The 24,690-nt window shown below is 39.6% G+C and overlaps 1 protein-coding gene across 6 annotated transcripts in view; it reads right to left on the bottom strand.

Moving 5' to 3' along the window:
- The window catches only part of BICD1 (BICD cargo adaptor 1), a 167,398-nt gene that overhangs the window by 62,339 nt on the left and 80,369 nt on the right, over positions 1-24,690 (bottom strand). For all 6 annotated transcript variants that reach the window (XM_033057361.1, XM_033057363.1, XM_033057362.2 and 3 more), the window contains exon 2: positions 23,224-23,436. In XM_033057361.1, coding sequence (XP_032913252.1) covers positions 23,224-23,436 — 213 coding nt within the window. The remainder of the gene's footprint in view (positions 1-23,223; positions 23,437-24,690) is intronic.

Raw genomic sequence — 24,690 nt, 5'->3', positions numbered from 1 at the left:
ACTAATTCTTCTGCGGCATGAGCAGAAACATCAAGTCGGAAACAGCAGCTGATTAATATTAACAAGATGAACATGGCTTGATGACTAATGACTTTTTTCATCAAAGACTTAGGGTTTTTATTTTACAGCATATATTTGAGTGACCTAGGTGGCAAATATAGTCAAAGTCTATCTGTAAACCACAACCTCTAGGACCAAATTTTACACCTAATTTTTACTCATTACAGCACACGTGGTGACTCATGAGTACAAATACCCACATAAAAGATTTAATAAAGTAAATTGCACTGAAGGTTAGTTGACTTTATTGACATGGACAGCGAAAATACCTGCACTCAGGAAGTGTGGCTGTAACAATGTAGTACTCTTCACTGTTCAATATAAATTGGTTTGAAACCTGATCTTGGGTTTTACAATCTGCCCATTTTAAAATTCTATTAGTGATTGTAAATTTCACATACTTACTTTATATATATGTATATTTATATACATATTACAGTCAACAGTAACAGTTTTCACGCTGACAGTTTTCTATCTTTTCCTTTAAAGTCTGTACAAACAAGATTCTTGCTGCTCAGCATGCAGGACAAATACAGATGTAATACATGCCATAAGAACACAGTGCAAGGACTGACCATTAATGCTGCAGTTCTCACACAGATTATCGAAGCATGTTGCCTATGGTTGCACAGTCTTAGAATTAAATTATTCCTCTGGGAAATGAATAATACTGACTATCATTAACTGCCTGCAATGCATCAAAATGGAAAAAAGATGGTATAAAATTCGGCATTTGCTCAGGCAGTAAAATATCAAGCAAGTCATGGGATTGTTTAGCTATGGGTATAAAAATTATGTTTAAATCTATTTTTTCTACTCTCTTGTGTTCCCCGCCTTAAAATTACTGCCATTTTCCTTTCAGCATTTGTTTCTACTGGACTTTCACCCAGCTCACAATGGGTGTTAGCCTGATAGCAGAAGCCTTCTGCTAAAACAGATTATTGATACATTAATAAGATACAGATAAAACAACTAACTGGGAATACCCACAAAAACCTCTGCAAACAGCGCTTCAGAAATCTTAAAAATTCACCTAAGGCCTTGATAATTTTCTATAAACAACATGTGGCATGAGGAGGTCAGTGGCAAATATCAAGTAGTCCTTGTGATCATTACAGCACATGTGAGCAAAGGGACTCAACTCTGGGGGCTCAGCTGCAGCAAGAAAAGGAAGGAGTTTTCTTGTCCTTGCCGAAGCTGTGTTCAAGGACCTTGATAAAGGAAGAAGCACAGTAATTTCATGACTATAAGGCACACCCTTTTGACTAAAATTTTGATTGAAATCCAGAAGTGTGCCTTATAATCTGGTGCGCCTTATAGTCTTGAAATTACTGCACTTCCTTTCCAGATTTATGGAAATCTGGAAAAAAACATCCATGTGAAAAGTAGAGAAGAAAACGTTGAATTTCAGAGACATGTTCACCCAAACCTAATCTATGTCACGATCAGCGTTTCCAAATCTGAGCCTTCTCTCAAGCTGTTGAGCCTGCCAGTGACAGCTGGGTGAAGTGGGGGTGCCAGACTGGCCCCACTGGTGGCCCTGGCAGGTTCAGTGGCCTGGGGAGATCAGGGCAGTGTGACAGCTTCCCCATCCAGCCCTCAGCCATGCCCCTGAGGTGCAAGGGCACCCATGGATAACAGAGGAGTGCTAGACTGTAAATCTCCAGGTACTGCTAAGAAACTTCCTTGGCAGTGAAGAATGGTAGCCCAAAGTCTTAACTGCTCCCTCCACTTCCTACCCTCCCACTAGACCACTGCTGATTGATAGAAAAAAAACCAAAGGGAGCTTAAGCTAACTTATTTTTAATAGAAAACACAACAAAACATTAGAGGATGGCTCCAAATTCATTAGTGTTGTTAAATTGTCTGAGTTCTTAAGGCATTCAATCATGACCTCAACGTGTCATCATTACTAATGAAACTCAGTATCTTTCAGCAAACAACTATTTAAATGCAAGTTATTTAGTTCTGATTCTGCTGTATGCCCAATGGCCTGATACAGCACAACTGAACTCAGTTATACACTGCAAAAAACTGCAGCAGAATAATCAATCCAATAAAATGACAGCCAACCTCAGGAGGAAAAAACAACATCCCACTTGAACCAGGTCAGAATTCAGACAAGCAACAGGAATAAGATGAAATTTATGAACTCCCCTTCATTAACTGATCAATATAGTCTATGTCATACCTACACAGTTGTGGACTATTTTTTGGTTTTTCATCACTGAAATACTGCTACCAGTGTCTATAGGGAAAACCATCCAGGCTGCAACAATTCCTTGGGCTCTTAATTATTACACTGAGGATGAGTTTACCCAGCATATCAATCAGAGAACCGACTTGGCATCTTCCTGATCCTGTGTGCCTCCCTACAAATATATGTATGGATCATGGGATACACAGCACACCTGCACCATGCTCTCTGTGCAGGGTAATGTAGGAAATTGCCAAATACAAGGGCAGAATGGGAAAATTCCCCCAAACAGAACTTCTAGTGTAATCCCAGGTTTTGGCAGTGCATTACCACTTGTTTAATAGTCTATGTCTTTTGATCATATTAGAATTTCCATAACATACATAATTTTTCTTCAGCCTGTACAGTGCCTCTTGTGAAAGACAGAAACAGCAAGGAGAAAACATTAACTCTGAAGCCACATCTGTCTGCTCTTTGCCCTCATCCTCCCTCAGTTAATGGAGGTTGCTTAAGATCAAGTGGCCAAACTGCCCCAGGATATGAAAATAAAGTGCTACCTATTTTAGTGTTCCAGAGCAGGGTGGCCATTGCTTTGCAGCAGTTTGGTTCCTGCTGCAGAAGTGCTGTAGCTGCAGCAAGCGCAGGCAAGAGAGCTGAGCTGCTCTAGGAAAAGAAAAATCCCCATTACAAATCAGAGACATTGATTGTGTACCGTGAGAGGTATCAAGTTAAAATCCCTGCATTTTCATATAGCCAGGAATTCTTTCTATATGCAGTTCAAAGTTTCAAGTTTAAGCTAAAATCCATTTCTGGCCTTAGTCCTCAGAGAGTGAGAACCATCACTTTCCCTGTGGACCTTTTCAGTTGTCATCACTAAATGGGAAGCTTTTGAAGACAGCTCTCACATAGCAACAAAAGGACAAGACATGAGCCTCTGAATCCTAAATTATTTCCCCTCATGCTCTTGAGTCCCTCAGAGATCTGCTGAGGTTCAGGAGCATCTAGACAGAATGTAGATGTGCTTTGTTAATTGGTCTAGCATGCTATGGTATCACAACCCCTTCTAGCAGGAAGATTTTTGTAAATAAATGCAGCATAAAGCCTAAATATTTTCCTCAGCCCATCCCATTATGGGCTCAGACCTCCTGTAGAGCTGTTCTCACTTTACTTTCATTTTCTTTTTACTCCTTCTCTCAGGGAAGTGTTGGGGCAACCCAGAGAAATTCCAGTAAATCTTCTCCTAAATCTAAACATTGTACTGAAAATTTTTCCTGCCCTGATTTGTTCTAAACTCAGCAATAAAAACATACCACCCTGCCTAACATCACCACTAATTCAACTTTTGCTCTTACTACCATTTCTGGTCCTTTTTCTTCCCACTAAACACTGTCAAAATGTTTTGTTATTTTGCCCCTTCAACCTTTACTTCTTATTCACAACTTTTTCAGCAGAGGCTGAAAAGTTCAGTGTGCTGAACTTTAATCAAACACTAATTTCTCCCCAATATCTGACATTTGGGTTAAACAGGAGTTAATGAAAGAACATACAAATAATGTTTAATAGCTAAATAAGAAGTGGAAAGGAAAAGTTGCAAGGAAATAGAGATTGAATTTAGCTATTAAGCCTGCTAGATTAGCAAAATAATAAAGACTACTAATGTGGTAGGTTGATCCTTTGCTGATCAATGAAATGCATTCATATCTCAGTCTTGACTAATGTTTTAAACTGTTTATTTATTTGCTAAAACAGAAGAAAATATCATGCCCCAATAACAAAAACCAGAAGTAGACCAATAGCAGTAGTCTCTGTCACTGTTGTCTGTCTCATGGTCAGAGACAAACAAGTCTCTAATAATCCTCAGGATATCTTGTAGCAATCACACGCCTTTTTTTTTTCCCAACTAAAATTTTCTCCCAGGTTCTCCCTTTATTTTAAGATCATGGGCGAGAATGCATATTTTAAACCATATACCAGCTACTGTGTGTTAATCAACCCACATTAAAAGCATCATAAAAAGTCAATCACATATATATGACATATGATAGTCATAGCCTGTTATATATATTATAATAGGGGCTTGTTTTTTCACAAGGCCCTGAATGTTTGCTTGAGATGAAGGGTAATAAATCAAAACTAGTCAGAACTTGACTAATCACAAACAAATTCTATATTTCCCTTATTTTAGAACTCCCATCACACATTTCACTCGGGTGTAACAGACCTAAGAGATATTCCATGTCACAAGCTCCAGCATCATCCCCTTTCTTCTACACAGAAATCCTCAGTCTGACCCAAATCCAGCACCAGCAGGGGAAGAATTCAAACAGGAAATTTTGACACACTGTCAGTTTGGTGAGCTTTGAATAGGATCCTGTATTTCTGCTAAGTGCAAGAGTGGAAGGAAGGGAACGGGTAAGAGGGCAGCAGGTACACCACAGGTACACCAGCCTGTGGCACCGCTGTTTTCTTGCACTGGCCCTGAGGTCAAGCACAAACTCTCTGCCAGGCTCTGCTTCTCCCAGCCCTGGTAAATGGCAGTACCATGTATTTCATCTCCCCAACACCGGTGCTGAGTGTGAATCGTGCTGGTAAGGACAGTCAAGGCTCTGGACAAAGCTCAGTACAGCTTTTTGAAAACACTGAGATGCCACAGAACTTGTTTTGGACTGGAACTCTTCTTTGTTTCCCAAGGTGAAAGAGGACTGTTTTATATAAGGCAGTTTCCATTAGTATGGGCTTTCACAGGAGAACAAAAGCCAATGATGCAACTTCTCCTGCCTAGAATCTCAATTAAAAACTTGATTTTAGCATTGGTACACAGGTTTGGAAGTAAATGGAACACAAGAGCTTAAGTCAAAGGGATTTCTTAAAGTGACAAAAACCTTTCTTTACAGAGAAAGACAGCTGCAATATCCTGTAATTTAATAACAAACCAAAAAGGATGGGAGGCTAAATTCTCAAAACAGTTTCTACACAACAGTCTGGGTCTTCTTTTGCAATACATGAAAAGAAGGAAGAGTCATACTAGCTTTGTCAAAAGCTTTTCAATATTAGGAACACTTGGAAAGAAGATGACAATTTTTGAACTTTGGGTAGGGAAAGCAGTACACTTCAGTTAGTGTTAGGGGTATAAAAGTACCCCAGGAATTTGTGAGCTTTAGGATGCAACACAAACTTCCTCCCTAATCACATAGACCACCAAGTGTCAAACAAACCAAAAAATGCAAGAGGGTAGCCAGTTACTAAAAATCAAGATCTGAGCCTCGGTGCCTCAACATCCCATTTCAGGAAAAAAATAATCTCATTGTAACAAATTGCGAAAATTATACACCTTAAATTAGAGCACACTTAAAACAATGCAGCTTTTCTATTAGCAGTCAAAACAATGCACACATTTAATATAGAGAGGTAGGAAATTGGCAAAACAAGTCTTGGATACAAAAAATAGTATTATTGCAAACAGAATGTATTTCCACTGTATTTTTTCCCTTATATGAAGAAGATAAGTGTGTGCTGTAGGAACAGACTGGTAAAATTATCTCACCAAGCAGGCAGGGAGCTAAACAGATGGCAGCACCAGGCATCACTCAACCTTGCTTATAGAGATGATCTTTATCACTTCCATACAATTAGAAAATTACTCTCCTGTGAAAAACAACATTCTGAGGGTGAGGCAGAAATATTTTTCTTGTTTCCCATGGAATCAAAGATTATGGACTGCCCACCATGATAATGTTAGTGGTTCTAAAAGGAAATCCCATACAGAGATAGCTCATTCCTGCTAATTTGTCTGTTGGTAACTACCTTGGCTTTTGTTTCTTTGTAGGTAGGGTGTTCTTTTGGAGAAGGTTATCTTGAACTGCACACACACCTTCATCTTACCCAGAAAAAAAGGACAAGTTTAGAGCATGCTTAGTGTGCCCAGCCACAGCATTTATAGGGAGCAAATCTCTTAGTCACAGAAGGCAAACCATGGCTGGTTTATGCACTTTTTGAATTTATAGAATTGCTTCTCTCTCCAACCAGAGCACTTTTTCACTGTGTGTTTCATACAAAGCTTCCTTCTTCCTGCCTGTTTATCCCATCCTGCCATATGTTCCAAAAGAAAAAGGTTTTAATTACAGCAGTTACTGAAGCACCTCCCTGCCTAAAGAGCACAGCAGATCCTTTTCAGAAAAAAAGAATTTTTATCACTATTATCATTAATAGCTAAAAACTCCATTTGTGAGCTCTGAGTGAAGTTGCACACAAAGGACAAGAAAATGCATTCAGTTTACAGAATGGAAAAGAGAAGCACTGAGGGTTTGTGCGGTTGTTTTTTTCCTTTGACTTAGCATGCCATTGTGCAAATCATTAAACAGCAACATGCAGCAATTTTTAGTAGCAATTTGTAAACAATGAGGCAAATATATGCTAGATATGGTTCAGTTGATGTCAAAGAGAAGGGGGAAAAAAAAGCACAAGCACTTAAGGTCTCAAAAGTTTATTCCTCATATAAACACTAGAAAAGAGGTCAAATAAGACCATGGACTGGGGCAGAGCTTCTCAAGTCTGGTCTGGCACCAAGATGCTTCTTGTAGCCAGCTGGCTGCACCTTAAAGGGGAAAAAAAACAACCTTCTGGAGTAAGTCTTGCAATGTAAGAAGGTTGAAAATGTTTTCTGTGCTGTAGAACTTTGGATCAGTGCAAATCTTGCATTCATTTTTTGACAATAACTCCGAGGTTTAATGCCCTTCAATCAGGGGAAGTGCACAAAGTTGAGGGATGGTGATTTTTCTATAATGGCACAGTGCTGGAGGGCATAACTGCATTCCCTGAATAAGGAAATTCTCAACAAAGTTGAGGATGCAGCTGAAGATGCCCGAGTTTGCCTTCAGGCTATTTTTACACCTAAAACAGTATCTGGCCTGAGTAAGGCATGAAATTATTAGACGTATAAGGCTGTAAAATACATTGAAAGTCAATAATGTACAGGTGAAGAAAGGAAGAAAATCCTCCTGGGAGAGGATGCACAGAAAAGATGTTTGAGTCCACAAAAGAACACATATCTGTAGCTCCTCCCTTTACTCAGAAACAATAGTTAGTGACATCTGCAAAAACCATTTCCTGGCTGAAAAAATACGTGGAACCAGCTTTGATTTTTTTTTCCTCCATTAGCTCGTCTTAAAACACCCATTCCCATCCTACTTACCTTACACAGCAGCGATCTGGACAAACAAACAAAAGCCTAGCATCCAATCAATCCAGAGCCAAGGCCCAGATAGAACCTCTTCATGTTCATTATCTTAATCAGGAAAGATGTTCTATTAGTGCTCTTGGTTTTCTTTCATATCCATGGCCCCTCATAACTCAACTGCTGTTCTGCTTATCCTGAAACACTAATCTTAGAAAAATTAGGATTCTAGTTAAAAGTTAGAAGAAACTGGGCTTGAACATTGTTATCTGAAACTTAATTAATTGCCTGTTATTTTTTGTTTACTTAGTTGTGCTTACAATAGGAAAAGATGAAATTAGTAAATAGTCCAAAGAAACACAATGCAACCAGAAATTTATTATTCAGAAACTTAGAGTTGCCCCAAAAGCCATTTGCATTGCCATTGATAGAAAAGATTGAGAGTTCAGGGTGAGGAAGACTCACCTTACTTCCTCCTTTTAAGACTCCTCTGCAAAAAAACGACCCCAGACTTAATTAATGAAGCCAACCACACATGCTTAATAGCCATTCGAGCTAATTACCATAGGAAGCAGGGGATGGGAGGGGCTGTTATTATGAACATGTATTTGTTTGAACCTTTTGTCGATAAATAGACTGTGACCACCTGTAATTTTGCAGTGTGCATTAGAGGATTACCTCACACTGCTGTCCAGCACTAAATAAACATTCACTTTCTAACTTTAAATTGTTAGAGAGTCTTTTGTCCCTCACAGTTGAGTATCAGTATTAGACCAATACTCATATTTTGGTAAATCAATCCACTCCCAGAAATGCCACTCTGGAGCACCAGGAAATTCATCCATCTCCTCTGGGAGAAAAATCCTTTTGGAATAAGCCCCAAGTGTTGCCAGCCAGCCACTAAACAGCACAGGAAACCTCTGCTAGCACCACATTTCTTGTTGTCAGTGCTCTCTGAAAGCCCAGCTGTGCACAAGGGAGCTCAGCACACTCAGACACATCTCCATAACCACAGGCAAACCTCCCACGACAGCTACATCTTAAATCTGGCTGGATTTAAGAGAAGGGATGAGATGTGGCTTGGACTAGGACTGTGTGAAAATATGTGATAAACAATTTGCTTTAAAGGCAGTTTGAGGCCTCTTCTGAAGAAAAATTAAGTAGGTAAGCATAGAAAAGTGTTCACCTTGGGAAAACTATCTCAGCTATTAAAAGAATTTGCTTATTCTTTATCTAGCCACAGAAGTTCTTGAAATAAATGACATTTTATCTTCCAGCAAAGCTTCTCACTCCAAGGTATGTAAAAATTCTGGATACTGGTACTGCAATGAGCTTGCTGTTCAGCTGGCCAACTGCATGAACACCACACACACCAGCAGGAGCTGCAGCACAGGAGGAAAGGTGAAGGTGAGAGATGTTACAGGTGCACTTTGCTCAAGGGTCAAATTACTGCTTCAGTGCTTATTGGTATTTTCTAAATGAAAAGTAGTGAACACTATGAAAATGCTAAATATTTATTTATTTAAGTCTATCTTCCGGAGAAGAAGAAAGTGTTTCCTAAAACCAAAACTTCTACTTAATACACAATCTCTCTCATACCAAATTAATTTTTCTTGCCCTTGACTGAACAACAATAGGTTGTTAAGGCTGTACAATAAAACCCCACATGATAAATTGAAAATTACAGCAAGGAAAAAAAAAAAATCTCAATCTAACTGGAGAATATCCTAGCTGAAAAAGAAGGTTCCATCTCTATATCCATGAGACAATGCAGCAATAAATCATGTTTAGAAGTTAACCCCAATCATGCTGAAATAATGAAAGTCTCTAATGGATTACAGACAGGACATGGAAAGAGAAAGGCAGAAGAGGAGAAGGCACAAAGCTCCTCACCCCAACAGACCCTGAATTACGTGCTTCAGTGGAGGAAGTGACATGTGTGTATTTTACTTTACTGTTGTTTTTACAACCCATTTTACCATCCCATTGAATTAAACCTTTATAGGGCCTGAACTGTTTTTCAGCTGCAGCACTAGGTTTAAAAATAACGTGACTTTCCAGACCTCAGATGGGAATGATGCTTAGAGCTGCCTCCACTATTACAAGGCACAACTAAAAGAAGCCATTTCCTTATAAAACTCAGCATTAAAAAAAAACCTGTTAAAGAAAAATACTTAAACACATGTAACAAAAACTGACTGTGGTTTTAGGTTTCAGTAATAAAACAAGTATTGCAAGATGGTGTAGCTTATAACAGATGCAGTTCATATATTTTGTTCCAGTGTTGGACAGAAAAGAAATAGTCCTGGCTAAATCTCCTTAAGCAGAGGCATGTAATAAAGAAGAAACCTATTTTTCTTTTGATGCCTTGGACTTGCTTACAAATCCTGAGCAAGAGGTCAGTGCAATATGATATAAAAAACAAAATGATAAACCAGTCTTTGCATTTGCTTCCTGATGGAAAGAAAGATTATCTCTCCAGTTCACTCTAAGTTATTGCCAGGATTTTTAATGAAATGACAACAGGGACAATCTCCAACATATTTACAACCTTGCAACTGGAAAGCAAGGAACTTTCCAGTTGCAGTTAAAACCTAACTTTTTTTGCTAACTCTTTTGTCTTTTAATGGGTGATCATGGTTCTTTCTACCTCAAGGCACAGAGTTAGAGAGGCTGTAGCTGTGGTTATTCTGACTGCAAAGAACCAGTATTGTTATAAATAACTATGCAGTCACTGGTTTTCGCTATTATATTGGCTTTTACAAATTATTTTGATATAATACAGTTTGTAGTCACTCTAACTGCTTTTGATATGGTATAATTTGACAGCCTTTCTTTTCCTGTGTAGATTATATAGCATGATAAATATATTATAGTTTAGACTCTCACAAAATATCAAAATAGAGACTATGTGCTATGTATTACAACATTAACTGTTGCTAATGTCCTTATTTGTGTAACTAACTGACAATCCTGAGAATAACTCAGATACTGTTGATTTAATGTACCTGTGGAGTACCTTATCTGTATGATAACACTAAAACAAACATGGAGAACAAACACTGAAAGAAAAAATGCAATGAGGAATTTATTATTGACCCTCCTGTTATCAAGAACTGTTAAAACACAGAACAGAGGGCCTTGTGAGGACATAAAATATATAAATTTCATCTACAGTATGACATGTACTTTAAGAAGACAGGTCAAGGGTCAAATCAAGCAAAGAAATTCCTGGAACAAGTAAACTGCAAGGAATGTTTGAATATGCATAATCGTCATGAATATGCATTTAACCAATGTAATGAAAAAGTAAATAAAAAGATTGTTTTAAACTAACTGGCATGCCTCTGGCAGTCTGCCAAGCACCCAGCCCTGTTTACTGACCCTTTTATCCCTTTTTAAAATTTTTTAAATTTTAAAGAGCAAGCCTTGTTTCTCACAGTATCTTTGATATTTCTGAATACAGCTAAGAAAAATGTAGACTGTGGTAGGGGAACTCATGGCATTTCATTTTGCAACATGCAATTAGTGGGTATGAAAAGGAAAAATAATTCCCCAAAGTATATGGTAAAAGCATAATTAATTTACACAAATATTGCTGAAGATGAGCTGGTGGTTGACTGCCTGATAGCTGCAGTGAGATGCTAGGTAATAGCATGCATTGAATTCCTGAAAATTGGTCCTTAGGTCACCCAGGCAACCCACAGCCTGAACTCAGCACAAGGCAGGTGGTACAGCTGCCCTGTGTTAGAGCTAGCCATAAAATAAGAGTTCATTACTCTTGATAACATGCCAACAGGTGGAGGTTTTCTTAAACAAAAAAACCACCAAGGTTGGCATTTCTCATTTTAAGTTTAAAGATCCACATAGTTTTATTTTTTCTTTCTAATATTCTAAAATTTTTCACTTTTTAAACTTCAAAACATGCACTGTCATTACTTTTTTTCCCTTGAAGATGTTAATATATTTTCAAGTGGGCTGACAATACAGAAGTGTGTTTAAATTCTATTAGTAATTTAAAGTTCAATTTCACTTATAGCCAATAAAGCGATTTCCTTCAAAACAGAGTTATGACTGTGGCATAAAGTTCCATCTCACAACAGATTTGGTTGGAAGAAATTAGGTAGGTTAAGAGGAAGAAAGCGTAAGTCAAATTCTAGAGGGCAAGAAAAGTAGCAATGCAAAACTCATAACTGGCTTTTTAGAAGTATTTATGATGGATAAAAACATAAAAATGCAAAAAGAATATATGAAAGCTGTCAGAGGGCTGACTTCAAATCATCACTGATATTTATAGAGCACTGGCAAACCAAGTTGCATGAAAAACAGCTGTACATCCTAGCCTCCAAAACTAAAATATTCTGATGATGACTCAAAGATGTCCAAATATCAAGAACACACCAATCATATAAATCTACATCTCTAGCTATATCTTACCTGCTTAGCAACTTCCTGTGCAGTAAAATGGCAGTGGGAATTGCTGCCAAAATACAGTGAGCTACAGCTCTACAAAGTACCTATGAACATCTTGCAAAGGGATCTGCAGATTCAGTCCTTCCTCATTTATGTCTTGGATAACAAACCAAGGACATAATTTTCCTCTTAGATTTGTGGAGTACACCAAGGCACAGTGACTTTAGGAAACTTTGTTGCTGACTTGATACAAACCAAAATACTGAGTTTTCCCTTTAATATACTCCCATTTATTTGACAACCAACCCCCATCCATACCTATTTTCTGGAATTTTTTACTTTTCCTTCCCTGCTTTTTTCATGTGTCTCTACGTGCCTCATCTGGGAAGGGCAGATAGCCATGGCATGTGAGAGAAGCTGTTTGTCAAAGAAAACACTTTCCTTCCTCCACACTGACACAGATTTTTGCCCTTGCCACTTTAACCACACAGCTGCTAAGCCAAGAACCAGAATCCCATATCTTCTCACTGCTGCTGTGTTGGCATTTCCCTTGGGAAAACAAGACGCATGGGACCCCAAGAAACAAATGCAAAGAACCTCATATCCTGAGCCAAACCTCACAGTGTTGCATTAGTGAGGAACACTACCCCTGCATCCCCTTTCCGTGACTAGGTGTGCAGGGCTGTGGAAAATGACCCATTTTTACCCCACCTCACTCCGAGCTGACACTACTGCCACAGCCACTCCTCAGGCAAAGGTCACAGTGAGTATCAGAGCAGACAGCCCCATCATTTCACTGAAGTGAAAAATCACAGCTCTACGATGATGCCTTCAAGGCACATTTAGCTGAAAGAGCCAGCACACTGTGCTTCAGGAGGAGAGGAAAGGCTACATAGGCAGAATGAATGAGCAGTGAACGCAAAAATTGCATTCATATCTAGTCCTACCTATTTGATGGGGTTTTTAAACAATAACATCACAGAAGCAGACAAGCTCTGGTTATGTATGAACATCTGCACGTACACATCCAAAACATTTACCAGCGGAAGTGCATTTCTCTCAATCCTGAAGCTTAAGAGTGGATTTGACCATCACAATGAAAGGGTGATAACACTGTCTGACCTCTGCCTGACTTGCTGCCCACCTCCTGGATGGCACTGACTGTTGAGAATAACTAAAAATAACCAGCTTGTGTCATATATTGTAATAAGTGCAAAGGGAGAAAAAGAGGGGGCATATTTGAGGCTCTTGCTGTTCACCCTTCTGTCACCTTCCTCTTATAAATTTTCCCCTTGAGAACAGAGCTTGTTGTAGAAAGCACAATTAGTACAGATGATGGGAGCCAAGAACTTATTAATGATTTCCTACCAATGACAAACTGGTAATGAGTCAGAGGTTTTGAGGTAGAAATGGGGAACTGAAGAGGAGAACCTGCCCCACAGAGGACTGTATTAAAGGATAGCCTCAGGTCCCACACAGAACAGACTTCAGTTTTGCAAGATGCAGTCTGAATTAACCCAAATGAGAAAATAACAGCATAAAGAGCACAAAAATATAAAAATATAAAAGATGCTGACTTTCCTCATTTTTACAAGTTTTTGATTCTACACAATTTCTTTTTGTTTGGTGGGGGATTTTTGCCAAAAATCTCTTTGGTAGTTACTTACAATCTAAAGGCATAATTAAGATGCATTTTCTCCATCTCCCTCTGATTGCACCTTGCAAATCATGCACATCTGGGCTCAGGTCACAGGCAATGCTCCATGTCCTGGCAGCCAAGACACATCCCCAGGAAAAGATAAATCCCATTTCCCAGAATTAACTACTAAATTCAAGGAGAAGCCCTTACAAATAAGTGAGTATTGATCAAAAGACAGGAAAAAAATAGGCTGAAAATAAATGTGGTTTTTGAACAAATAAGAGCAGATGTTGAAGCTCAAGCACCTTGCTGATAATTATTGTCCATGTGTGATTAGCATCCACGAGTTTCCCTAAGGTCCGAACAACTAATCATAGCAAACAACTAATCATTGGGTTTTTCAGTTTTGTTTGGATCTCATCTCTGAACCAATGACCAGTCAGTGCCATTCATTCTGTACTGCTTAATGATGAACAAAAAAGTTTAGGAGGAAGGAAAACAGACAGTGATGCATCCATATGCAGGGCTACAGTGCACATGTGGATTCCCAGGAGAGCAGAAATGTGACCAAACCACTTGTGTACTGATGACTGGGAATACATCCAGACTCCTGTTCTGTAATCCCAGTAAGATCCCAATGAGTACTGAAGGCATAAAACATTCAACAATTGCCAGGCACATTCTAACACAACTATCTTTTTTTTTTTTTTTGACTGAAAACTGCTCAGGATATTAAAATGAAAGAAAAAAAACCAAAGGAAATTAATTGGAACAGCAGCAACAAACTACTTTCGTACATTGGTTGCTTAATAGTCTTTATCAGTGATACATGTCACTGCAATTTATGCCCTATTTGCTTATGCACTCAGGCAGTGAGGACTTCCAGCAAAAATTTCTCCTTTTCCTTATGCCTTTACTTTATCTTTTACTTTTGGACTCAAGTTTTAGAAAGTCTGGCACCCAGGGTATTCTTCCTTTCCCATTAATCCCAGGCAAATGAATGAAGTCACAGGGTACAAGTCAATACAGCTCCTGGGCTCTTGCTCCTTAGAGTCCAGATCACATTGCAAGGATTCTGTAAAAACTGGCAATGCAGCTAATCCCAGCAATGCCAAAAAACATCTTACTCCACACCACTTGAATAGACAAAAGCCCAAGTTATTTTCAGCCAGCAAATTAATACTGAAAAGAATGAGTCAGCACAAGAAGTTCTTAAGAGGGCTTCCTCATCTAGAAACAAAAGCAAGGCAGGAAAGTTATGCATTTTAAAAATGTAGAGGCCACAAGGAGAAACAAAACAATGTTTTGACAAGTTCTGAGAGCTGCTAGCCCAATATCCAAGCTGCCACTGGTGTGTGATACCTGAGAAACATGGATATTATATGAAGATGCTTTCCCTGGCATCCCCTACCAGCCCTGGGCACTGGGATTGGACCTTCAGGTATCAGCAGTACTGATGGTCCAATCCTCCATGAAATCTGCCTCAGTCTTCTTCAAACCCAGGTAACACCTCTGTCGTCCAGAGCTGCTCTCTCAGCACGTGCTCACTCAATACCCTGCACAAAGAGAGACACAAAGGGCTTGGAAACACCACCTTGGCACAAATAAGGGGTCATTCTTTCAAAGAACTTATGTAAGACCCAGCACTGCCAGATCCCGATGTGATTAATTACTGCCCAAAGATTTCCAAGGGCACCCTCTTTCATTTTCTATTCGAGGCCCCTTTTCTGAAAGGAGGAGTTGGGAATTTGAGTATTTTTAATAAGGCATTCTGTGTTTCTGCAACAGTCCCTTGGTTATGCTCCATTATCCCACTTGGCCCTTTTTTGACCTCTCTAGTGTCCATTGTTTGCTATTCCCAGCAGAGTTAAATGCCTGAACCTTGCCAAAGAAAACAGCCTCATGAATGTGTCAAATACCAAATTTGTATCCCAAATCCTCATTTAGTCTCATTAACAGGAAACACAACTGCTCAAAGCTGCTTTTGGTGGCTTGCAAGTATATTTGAGGGTACAAAGAGCAAAACAACAAGCTGGTTACCCTAGGAAAACAGTGCCACAACAAAATGCATTTATTCTGTACTCCTGACCTTCCTATTCTATTACAGTCGGTGCTTATGAGGAGCATGAACTTGCAAACATAACCATCTTATGAGTGATTATAGCAATTTAGGATTATGAACCACATTTCAGGAAACAAAAAGATGAATCTTACCATAGTCGCCTTTGGTTTCACCTGAGTGGCTTGTCAGCCAAATTGTGAAGCAAGAACCCAAAGAAATCATTTGGTGGTAACTAAGTCAGAAGATGGAGTTGGTGGAATTAAATCTTTGTTAACAGGAACATTCAGAAGCAGTTGACAGTGGTCTTGCTGCCTATCAAAACTCTTTCACAGAGAGACAGCATCAGTCTATTAGCATACCCATTAATTTCACAGCATGAAGAGAGATTTGGTAGGATTACAAGTCACAGCTTGCTGTATTTTTCTATCTCCAAAACAAAGAAAATAATTTTGTTTCTTTTCAGAAGTCCTGTGAACAGGGAAAGTACATGTACAGAGCAAAGGAAACCATTTAACAAGCTTTCAGACTAAGCTCCATTTGAAATTTTTCCTGAAAGCAGATAGAAACAATGTATTTCTAGCAAATTTTGCAGCCTCTTAAGGCAAAAAAGATCACCCATTAACACTACCAGCAAAGGAGAGAGAAACATTTATGAGAGTGACTTGGCAGAATCCCCTTATGGCATGCTTTTTTAAACACAGGAGAGAGACAAAATAAAAACACCTCTCTCTCACTGGGCAATAGAACACATTTATATCATAAGCCTAATTTAGAGCTGGTTCTAACCAGTTGACAGTAACTTCCAAAATAAAGAATGCAAATATTGTCAACTCTGATTATGCTACAAATGCCCTAAATTGAGATGCAAGCACTCTCCTGACAGGAGGAACAGCCTCTATCACAGCCAGCTCCACTTTGTTTCTCAGACACCTCTGACATCCACAGTCATGTCCATGGGCTGCTCTAGCATCTCATTCCCACAACTTCTTTTCAAAAAGCAGTGCTTGCATTAAGGTCCATTAGGATCAAAACACCATTAGCAATGTCCATGTCAAATACTTCAGCATATTTTCTCAATTACTCTCCCTCTAAAAGTCATAGAACCATTCAGGTTAGAAAATACCTCTAAGATCATCAAGTCCAACCATTAACCCAGCACGGCCAGTGCACCATTAAATCACATCCACAAATAACATACCCATGTGTCTTTTAAATGTCACCAGGGTTGGTGACTCCACCACCTCCATGGGCAGCCTGTTTCAATGCTTGACCACTCTTTTGGTGGAGAAATTTTTTTCTTAATATTCAATCTAAACTCCCCTGGCAACAACTTGAGGCCTTTTCCTCTTGTCTTACTGCTTGTTACTTAGGAGAAGAGACCAATCCCAATCTCACTACTACTTCCTTTCAGGAAGTTGCAAACAGTGATAAAGGCTCCTCTGAGCCTCCTCTTCTCCACACTAAACACCCTCAGCTGCTTCTCGCAGGATTTGTGCTCCAGAATTTTCATCAGATCCACTGCCCTTCTCTGCACTTGCTCCAGCACCTCAATGTCCTTCCTGTCATGTCATTCATGTCACAGAACTGGACACAGGCACTGAGGTGTGGCCTCACCAGTGCCGAGTACAGGGGGACAATCCCTGCCCTGCTCCTGCTGGCCACACTGCTGCTGATTCAGGCCAGGGTGCCATTGGCCTTCCTGCCCACCTGGACACAGCTGGTTCGTGCTCAGTTACTATCAAACCATCACCCCCAGGTCCTTTTCCACCAGGCACCTTCCCAGCCACAGTCTCCCAAGTCTGTAGTGATGCGTGGGGTTGTTGCAGTCCAAGTGCAGGACTTCACCTTGTTGAGCCTCATCCCATCAATCATTGCCAGCCCATTGTCCTCAGCCCATCAATCCAGCAGGTCCAGATCCCTCTGCAGAGCCTCCCTGCCCTCCAACAGATCAACATTTCTGCCCAGCTTGGTGTTGTCTGCAAACTGGCTGAGGATGCACTCAATCCCCTTATCCAGGTTATGATACAAAACCATTGCTGCAAGTGCCACCTTAATATTAGCAAGTAGATAAATATTTGTAATGCAAGCTTTCTTTAACTAGATGCCAAAGCAAACTTCCATTCTGGAGTAGATTGAATGGGATAAAGCTGTGGATGCAGACACTGGAGAGCACAGGACAACACAAGGGAGCAGATGAGATCACGTAAGGAGGCTCCATGGTCAGAGTCAACACTGCAGTCACTTAAATCACTGTCTGGCATAAACACTAGAGCACAATCACAGGCTCCCTATTTATGCATGAAGGAAATTAGATATTTACTAGAAAAGCAAGCTAACAAAAGTGAAGAGAGTTCACTAGCTTTGTCACTACAGCCAAGGAGCTAAAAGGTGCTTCCTGCAGTACATAAATCCCAGCAGTGATTCCTCTCCCAGACTTAGCTTTTCTTTTTTCAATGTGGAGTAAGTAAAAGTCATCTCACTCTGTCACCTAGAGTTACCTCCTGCCAAGAGCTCAGCAGTTAGGCCAGCAGCCGTGGGAGAGCCAGGCTGCAGAACATACTCTGAGAGATGGAGACAGCCTTGGCTGAGGGGGCTGCCACCTCACAGAGGAAAGGCTGGGGTCCTGCTCTCTGACCCAATTAATAACTAAGTATTTCTTATCCAACATTAATTGAAATAGGGACTAGAACTTGTTCCCTATTCCCATCTGAGTGTTTTAGCCTTTAGGCTACAGTCATTCTCATCAGCTTGCTCATTCCCACAAAATGCTATCTCCCAACAATGTGAAACAGCTTTAGCTGAAGGAACAAAGAGTCTGCCAACCAACTCCTAGGGCACTTTCTTCAAAGAAGTAGAGTCACAAATCCTAGGACAGAGTACAAACTGGAGCCTCAAACCTCACCAAAATCATGGAACCAGAGAGCGGGAAACCTCTCCTTGGAAGATCCCGGTTACTCCTACAGCAGTGCTCAACATGCACCAACAGGGTAGTAGCAGACTTCAGGCCAAGTCATACCTTTAGACTGACACAAAATTTTACAAAAGGTAGAAATTGAAGCATGTAACATCTAAAGAAGCTTCCAGTAGTAGATGACAATTGAATGTACAAAGGATCTAAGGACAGCCTACATTAGATAAGGATGCACTACGTACCCAAATCATAACCCAGAGCAGCAAAGCAAGAATCTGAAATTGGTGTCTTTGCCCTGGTTATACCATGAAAGGGTATTGACTAAATGTGCTCACATTTAAAGGTTTTAGGTGTTACTCAAAATTATAAAAAAGAGAAGAACACCTAATTTTTCAGACCGAAAAAAATGCAATTTCTAAATAAGAAACAGCAAATTTTTACACCCCATGGAATACAGAAAATCCATTTCTTAATCTTAATATATATATTTTTAGATGAAAGCCAGCTTGAAGAAAATTATTGTAAATTTTTTGTTTTCAAACATTAGTTCCCCTCAAAAAATATCCAGGCTACCATGCCTATACATTTTCTGATGAGCATGAAGTACAAAATTTTCGTGCTGCTGAAGTAAATAAATACTTAGCTATTGATTTCAAGGGCAGCAGGGCAGCACAACTTCACCTTGTAGCTTTTTTCACCTGTTTTCAGCAAATCAAAGAACAAAAATTTCTGTTTTTCTCTCCACCCATTCTTCCACTGCCCTCATTCTTGTTTTTGCCCTCCAGAAACCCAGGTGTGTGCTGTCTCCATGGCCCATTAATATTGTCATCACATAAACCTCCCTGTTCATCTGTTATCTCATGGGCTGCAGGTAGCCAGGTGCCAATTTCTTTCTGCAATCCCTGCAGCTGCTGCAGTGGCAGAGCCTATGAGTTTTAACCCTTTGCTTCTTGGCTTGCTCCTTTTCACTAGTCTTAATGGGAAAAAACAGCTGATCCATACTTGCCAGCCCCTTCACCTGCCCATCCCAAACAACTCATCAGCCTAGTCACATAACACCTAAAAGTCTTGAACTGGACCATCACTCTTCATCTCCATTTTCTACAGTCTCACCTGCATCATCTTTGCCTCATTTTCTTTCCCCTCCAGCTGCCACCAGTTTTGAGTCAGATGCCCAGCTCCAAGGTATTCAGCCTTCCCATGATGGAGGAGTATGAACAGACATTACCTCTCTATGGAGACTTCCTGTCTATAGGCATGGAGAACTTTCTCCAGCTCCTGAGCTGGGTCATCTGGGTTTCATAACCAGCTTCTCAAGGTAGTGATTTCACCTCTATACACCAATAAAATACTTATGGTTATTATGAGAAGAGATTTTTTTTTTACTGGTACAAATGGAAAAAAATTACTCATCTCCCAATAATAAGTGAACAGTGCTTTTAAATAGGAAAAAAACAGACTCCAGAAAATTAGAAAAGGATAAAACATCTTTTTAAAAGAGAAAGTATTTTTTAAACATTTATAATAAATGAGGGCAATTTATACACTGCTAGAGGTTACATGATCTAATAACCATAATGATCTCTCCATGCAGAGGGATCACCACCATAAATTGTGTGATGTCTAACATGCAGATTTTGTAAATCTAATCTGACTGCTAAAATATTACCTCTCTGGCCTCAGTTTTAAAATCTGTAGAGTTTTGGTTCAAATTAAACAACCTACATTCCCTATCTGAGGTCTTGGTAGGAGAAAAAAAATCTACCAGTTTTCCAAAATGTATATTGTATTTAGTTGGGTTATAGTTAATAAGGTTCCTATCCAAAACGCTAGGGACTTTTATTACATGAAAAATAAAGCTGGTGGTGTTTTACTCCTTCAAGCATTTTAACATGAAGTAGAAAGCTACCTATGTACAGAGATTTCTGGTTCATTGTTCACCATCAGGGTGACGCACATGATCAAGTTCTTAAAAAACATTTTTTTCAAGATATGAGTACTGAAATCTGTTTGCTTGTTTTGCAGTCTGAGGTACATAATTCTCCAGAGACCTAAGCTGATACATTCCCTTTCACAGCAAGGGACATCCAGGTCAAGCTGCCCTGCAGACAGCAGCTGTGACTGCAAGGCAGATACTTGCTAAAAATGTATGAATTTTTAAATTCCACAGCTATGGAATTCCCAGGATTGCTAGAAGTCATCAGCATTCATGTGAGTGTTTTCTGATGGCTCACAAAATGCTCATACACATTTATAAGACTATGGATTTCTGTGCAAATTCAGAGAGCAGAATGAATTCAGAGTTCATTTAACTCCCAGAACAGGCTGGAGAGTGGAGAAGCACTGAGTGTATTATTTAGGAGTGTGATACCAATAACAGGGGTCATTTATTGAAAACCAACCTCTCAGTCTTCAGTATCCTAAGTGAATGTGTGGAGAAACTACCACACATTTGAGTCATCCATGCAAAAACATGATTCCCAGAAACACACTGCAGTTACTCAGACCTTTATATCAAGGCTGAAGGTAGAAAGGAATGATTTTGTTGTTGCTAGTTAGTTTATAAGATGTCTTATTAAGGCCTAAAAAACAGCTATAAAGCATGTTTTTCTTGAGGGGAAAAGGCAGTGGGCAGGGAGGGGAAAAGACAGGATACAATCAGGTAAAACTTATGTCCAGAATCTACATATCTGTCTTTGCATCTCTCAGTACAGAGGCCCACATGATCTTTTTTCTTTCATTTTTTTTTCTCTAATTAGATTTCCAGATTTACTGCCTAAAGAGACAAGTTGCTTCCTCATTGTAGCAATCCACCCACGGCAGCATCTAATTCAGATTTTACCCCAAAACATACCAGACACTTCACGCTTTTATCCCTCACCTTTGTAGCTCTCAGGATTTGGAGTAAATTTAGTCTGCTTTTCCCTACCTGCAGGAGGCAGAATCAAAGAGACAAAATTCATAAACACTTACAGAAGATCATCTCCTTTCAGCAGGCACTTGGACATCACAGCTGTAGGACCAAGGGATACCGGGCTGGGCACAAGAGTGAGACTCCTTTGAGCACAAGGTGAAACACGGGTGTAATTCAGTGTGAAAAGATCACAAAGAGCCTGAAGTAGGTGCCAGTCACCCTGTATCTCTTGGTATTATTCAAGTAATTAATTATAACAGTGTGTGGCGTAATGAACTGACTGCACTAATCCCAGTTATGCTTATGTACTTTGATTGTAGTTGCATAAAATCAAAGTACCACATAGTCAAGGCCTTGATATTTGGGGCACAACATCATCTTCATAATAACAATCTGTTTATCAGCCTTATTTTTATTCAAGTGAATTCCTTTATTGCACTTTAATTAACTACTATGGCTTGTTTCTGTTTAGCATTAGAGCAGGAAATAATTGCAGATGGCTTCACACTAGGGGTTACTATTATCTCCAAGGAAATGAGGGCAATCAATATTCCAGGAAGGACAGGTACTGCCTCCTGAACAAATTGCAGATCAATAACCATGATAGAAAACGAAGGGAGATTTGCATCTGAAGGAATCCCAGGGGAAAAGAATGGAGTACAAAGACAAATGTGTATTTTCTCTAACCTGGTTGTTCATTTGTATCTGAACTCCAAGTCACCAGAACCTGTGAGCTAAACCAAACTGGTAGGCCTGTCAGCATCTGGTTGTCTGCCACCAAGAAGATTTTAGGATAGTATTTTAGGAAAAGTAGATCAAAAATAATTAAAAATCAATTCTATTTTCTTTTGTAAACCACTTTTGTTTCTTTTGTTTCCTTTTGTGTAAGTGCAACAGCAATTACAAACACATATTTTAATTGGAATATGTGAACAACTGGCATGTGTGTCCTTCTTCCTGGAACCTGATCTGTATTATGGGCAAGTGCAGTACAACCATTAAATAAGAAGGTTCAATGGGAGCAAAGGCCTCATGTCCAGGGTTTTCTGCAAGGCTATAAGGATACCATTCCATTCAGTTACAGAAAACATGCTAACTGTTAATATTAACAAATTAATGCATTAAGTAATCAATGTCCAGAGTCACATAGGAAATACCTCCTTCAGCAGCTGGACAGCAGGGAGAATCCCTATGTCTAAGCATTCCCAGGGAAGATGTAGGCTCATTTCCAAGTGCTACCTTCCAGTGCATGTAGTTGTTCTGCTACATTCCACAACTTCCAGATTCCAAGTAGAAAAAAGGTAAGTTATTAAATATTACTTAATTCTCCATCAAAATTATTCAATGTCTCGTATGGTCAATAACTACACCCGACTTCCTTACTGTTACCCATTTTCTAAACATAAGCACGCATTTTAATTTTGCTTTGCAGGAGAAGAAAACCAACAAAAGCTCCACTTACTTCTAGACAGTCCAGAATACCTGAGAAATTATGTAAATGTTGAGAAAGAAGGGCTGCATGAACACCAGAAGTGTGCAGAAAATGTGTTTTATAAAAATTCCGTACCACAAAATACAATGCAAAATGCTAATGGTGCTTAGGAAATTACAGTTTCTTTGCAGTATACTGGGCCTCCACACTTCTTGAATTGGAATTTATGATATTTGTAAGGTGGTGGCAGTGTTTAAAAACAACAAAAGTTTTTTTCTCCTTTCCAAATTGCAGCCTTCTCAGGCCACGTGGTTTCTGGGAAGATCTCAGACTGGGAGGTGAGCATTTTCATTTCCTGTAATATTTCATTTACTCAGAGCCATGTTATCCGTGATGCCCTAAGGAAATTCAGCCCCATTTACCTCTTTCAAGTCTTGGACAATAGCAGTGAGCCTCTCATTCTCTGCCTGAACGTTGGTGACCACAGCCCTGCTCTGCTTGAGCTCATTCTGCATCTCCAAAATCTTGCCAAGGTAGTAGGCTTCCTTGGATGCAGACTCCTGGAGAAGAGTCTCCTCCCGCGTCTCCCCATCTTCGGCCACTTTGCGGTGAACAGAGAAGGACTGTCCAAAAGCCTGCAAGGTAAAACAGAGCACAGTAAAAACCTACTGAAGCCCTACAACACAGTTATCAACAGTTCCCAGCAGCTGCACAGGTAGCAGGAATGGGATAGATCTGCAAATCCCAGACTCTGACCTATGAAACACTGTCCCAGCAGCTGATGGCCACCATCCCACTGAGCTGAAATGAAGCATCCTGAGGCTGCTCAATCCCATCTGGGGATTTATGGCCCCCATCCAGTCAACCTCCACTGGGATCTAGGTGCTCTGCTAACTGCACATTAAATAGTGCCAGTGTTTAATCCTCCTGCTCAAGGTCAACCCACAATTCATCAACTCCTTCCTTCTCTGGTTCTGCAAGATAAACACGTGGTTTGTTTTGGTTTAAAGAGCATAAATAGCTGACAAATTTCACTTAATTGCTTCCCATTTCCAACAACCTTTTCCTATAGGGGCTCATCTGACATGGAAAAATGTTCCTATAACCTAGAAGAGGAATAAATGAGATGAGAATCTACAGCTCTGAGATGCCAAACACAGTGCCAGCCGCCCTTCATTCCATTTATACTCAGTGTTTCTTGCTTCTGTTGGAAATTTAATTGTTTGAATATAGAGATAATTTCTTGTCTTCTTGCTACTAGCTTACACTGATCTATTTAATAAGAGAGTATTTCTCAGTGACAATTTTCAATGTTATTTTTGTCAGCTCTGGAGCAATCTCAAAGAAGGCAAAATACAAGCCATGATAGTAGACATGATGGAGATATCATTTAACTATGAAAAACAGGGGGAAACCCAGCAATAGTATAACATAAAAAATGTCAAAATAATAGACACCAAAAAAGCAATAAAATACAAAGTAAAATAAAAGGAAAACCTGATTTGAATGTATTTCCTTTTAAGAAAAGGCACTTAGTTGATAGTGACGTGACCTGATTCTGAAGAAAGACAAAAGAGGGCTTCTAATGTGAAGAATATTTAACCTAACACAGGCAGAAGTTCTCTCATGTATCTTAAATCAAAGTGAGTGCATCTAAAAGACCACAATTTTTATTTTCTTCTCCTAATACATGAGAGAAATATTTGAGTCATGGTAATGTGCTATTTCAGGGAAAAAATATCCCTGAAAGCCTCATTTCTAGGCAGTTCTATAAACCCACAGCACACATTTGTACCCACTGTAAGCTGTGGCCTCCTTTGCCTTCCCATCAACAAGACTTGCCAGATTAAATCCATTGTTTTACTGCTGCTATTTAAAGCCTTTCAGAA

The sequence above is a fragment of the Catharus ustulatus genome, chromosome 4 (assembly GCF_009819885.2).
Source record: "Catharus ustulatus isolate bCatUst1 chromosome 4, bCatUst1.pri.v2, whole genome shotgun sequence".
Lineage (NCBI taxonomy): Eukaryota > Metazoa > Chordata > Aves > Passeriformes > Turdidae > Catharus > Catharus ustulatus.
This window is presented reverse-complemented; position numbering and strand designations above follow the sequence as displayed.